Source organism: Amphimedon queenslandica, unplaced genomic scaffold (assembly GCF_000090795.2).
Source record: "Amphimedon queenslandica unplaced genomic scaffold, v1.1 AMPQUscaffold_8681_Cont19378, whole genome shotgun sequence".
NCBI lineage: Eukaryota > Metazoa > Porifera > Demospongiae > Haplosclerida > Niphatidae > Amphimedon > Amphimedon queenslandica.
In genome coordinates this window covers 1-2,720 of record NW_003551045.1, presented here as the reverse complement: position 1 = coordinate 2,720, position 2,720 = coordinate 1, and the positions used below count along the sequence as shown (strand labels likewise).

Sequence of the window (2,720 nt, the reverse complement as noted above, 5' to 3'; positions counted from 1 at the left end):
CAGTATATTCAGATGATTAGTGGTCGTATTCGTACTAATGAACAGAATATATTGAATTTATCAACAAGTAAGTATTTATTAATTAATACACATATTATTGTGATGACATATTTTTCAATCATTATTTTTCTTACCATTTGCATATTAAGTAGGTGCATGTAAACATTGAAGGAGTGAGCATGAGCCATCATTGTATGAAGAGACAGTTGATTTGACTAACTAATTTTAAGTTACATCAGCTACATAAAAGTAAAAATACAAAATTCAAAATGAAGCCTTCAAGCATGGATGCATCCTACTCCACCTATTAATAATTTGTCGACATGGTCTAATTAAATTTATTGATTAACGTCCTTGACCAATGCTTTGTGTGGGTGAGGGACTAGGTAGTCTGGTTGTCTGTCATTCATTCATTCATTTAGTTTACTGAACTCTAATAATCATTTTACTCCATTTATGAATGATATTGTCAATGTTGTCATATTGAGCCACAACTGACATGTTTCTGTGCTAAGTGGAACAAATTTATAAATTTAAATTGGTTGTTTTTTTCAAAACTGCCAGCCATCAAAATTATTTATTTCTTGCTATACATGTATGTACATGATATTTGCATTGTAATACTTAATGATTCTAATTATACTATCTATTTCTATTTAGGACAATGGATTATTCCAACTATTAGTGGTCAGTGTTGTCCTCCTACTGCTGACTTTGCTATTCAAAAGATTACTAATAATAAAGCTGTCATGTTTGGTGGAGCAGTGCCCAGTGATGATGGTTATGATATATCTGTTAATACAGTCTATACATGTCAACTGGAGTCTAATACTACAATAGTAAGTTATCTTATTACTGTATGGGATGTACTGTATAGCGGGTTTATTTCGAGGATAATAAATATCGCAAATAACCTGTATCCAGAAGTTTGCTGAATTAATTTTTGCAAATTTTCACTATTCTACCATCTTGTATTGTATTAAATTGATTTTCAAAGAATTTAATTTTGCGAATTTTGAAAAATTCGTGAAATTCATGAAATTTGTTATTCTCAAAAATAACCCACTATATGGTATCTATTGCATGAATCAATCATGTTTGGATATTAATACATGTGCATGTACATACAGGTATAGCTTGTTTTCAGAAAAAATGTATTTAAATGAGTATTACATGTAGATTTGTTTTAATAATTTATTTTAATGGAAACTGTACAATTATCACTAGTATTAACATATTTATTTTATAATTAAATGGACAATCTCTGAAGTATAATAGAACAGTGTACATGCATTAATACATTTTATAATATTGATTAATTCATTTTATCTAGCACTGGGAGAGTGTTAAGGAACCAGTAGTACCTGCTAGTGTACAGTGGCCTGTGGGGAGATGTGCTCATGCTATTACTAGTATCATCAGTGACTCACCTACACTAGTAATGATAGGTGGAGAGGATAAAGATGGTCAACTAGTAAATGATAGTTGGTTACTGAATACTAGTCAGTACCAGTGGAGTAAGGTATGTGTATACTGTATGGCGCTTTATTTTCGAGGAGCTAAACTTTTGCTATTTTTGCGGTTAGCATGAAATCGCGAAATTAAAGATCCGTTAAAATTTAATTTTCCATTAAAGGTGTGGCACTAACATTGCAAATCCACAAAATTTATTTCCGCGAAAAATTGATTTTTATAAATCCGGGAAATTTTAGCTCTGCAAAATTAAAGCGCTATACGGTAATGTTATTAGTTTAGAGTGTACATGTGTGTGATACAGTGATTGTACAGTAGTTGTTATGTTAATGTATTGTATTGTATTAATACCTTAGAAATACTCACTGTGTGCATGTACAGTACATGTACCTACCGTAGGCCGGGTTTTGATTGCGAGGTTTTTTGATTGCGAATTGTGAGTCTGGAATACATCTCGCAATGAAAAGAATCGTAATTAATAATAATTGATAAACGCCACCCCTATAATAATTAATAAGCGCCACGCCTATCAATCATTTTCTCTACACGTGTTTCAATTACAGCATCATGAGTGGTATCCTGTGCTATTTTCGGCCCAAATTACCTCATCTAGTCAAGTCCCAATGCCACCTAACATCTTGAAGGAAGTTAATAAAGCTGTGGCAATAGCTTTAGATGGCAAAGGAGAGAAACAAGACAATCAGTTAACTTGTTAGTGTGGCTAGCTAAGCCTAGCATCTCGCAATTGTTGGAAACGCAAACTAGTTATTTTTTCAAATTCGCAATCTATTAGATACGCAATCAAAACCCGGCCTACGGTAATGCATGTACATGTATATTCCCTTGAATATTTGTAACATATTGTAAATACTGTTTACATGATAAAATATTACCATACATGTATTATTTCAACAGATTGTTCTACCAGAATCTGTTACTGGTAGACAGGATCATTCCTTATCATCAATAATGATGAGTCCAGACTGTGTGTGGTTGGTGGTAGTGGGTGGGAATGGAGCAATTGAATGGAAAGATGTAGGAAGAGGATATGAGGAAGCATTTTCTGACTATATCACTGATCCTAATATCACAATGTTAATAGAACTAGGTAAGAACTGAACTATTTTGTATTGTATGTACTGTATAGAGGGATTTATTGGAGATACAAGTTAAGTTTAAGTTTGAATACATCATTGCTGGTATTCCATAACATAACATGAGGGAATTATTATTGTTATAATGAACTG

At 32.4% G+C, this 2,720-nt stretch overlaps 1 protein-coding gene across 1 annotated transcript; it reads left to right on the top strand.

Moving 5' to 3' along the window:
• Window positions 1-6: 6 nt before the first annotated feature.
• Window positions 7-2,712, top strand: LOC109591216 (uncharacterized). Its single transcript, XM_020006992.1, has 4 exons — window positions 7-67; window positions 661-839; window positions 1,334-1,522; window positions 2,389-2,712. Exons 1-4 carry the CDS (start codon window positions 13-15, stop codon window positions 2,590-2,592), a joined length of 627 nt encoding a protein of 208 aa, XP_019862551.1. The 5' UTR covers window positions 7-12; the 3' UTR covers window positions 2,593-2,712.
• The last annotated feature ends 8 nt before the right edge of the window (window positions 2,713-2,720 follow it).

What these genes read in the sequence shown, in the direction of transcription:
- LOC109591216 (XM_020006992.1), top strand. Translation starts at nt 13, where the DNA reads ATGATTAGTGGTCGTATTCGTACTAATGAACAGAATATATTGAATTTA. An exon ending in TATATTGAATTTATCAACAA is followed by an intron (nt 68 to 660) that starts GTAAGTATTTAT and finishes ATTTCTATTTAG; the next exon opens with GACAATGGATTATTCCAACT. An exon ending in TGGAGTCTAATACTACAATA is followed by an intron (nt 840 to 1,333) that starts GTAAGTTATCTT and finishes CATTTTATCTAG; the next exon opens with CACTGGGAGAGTGTTAAGGA.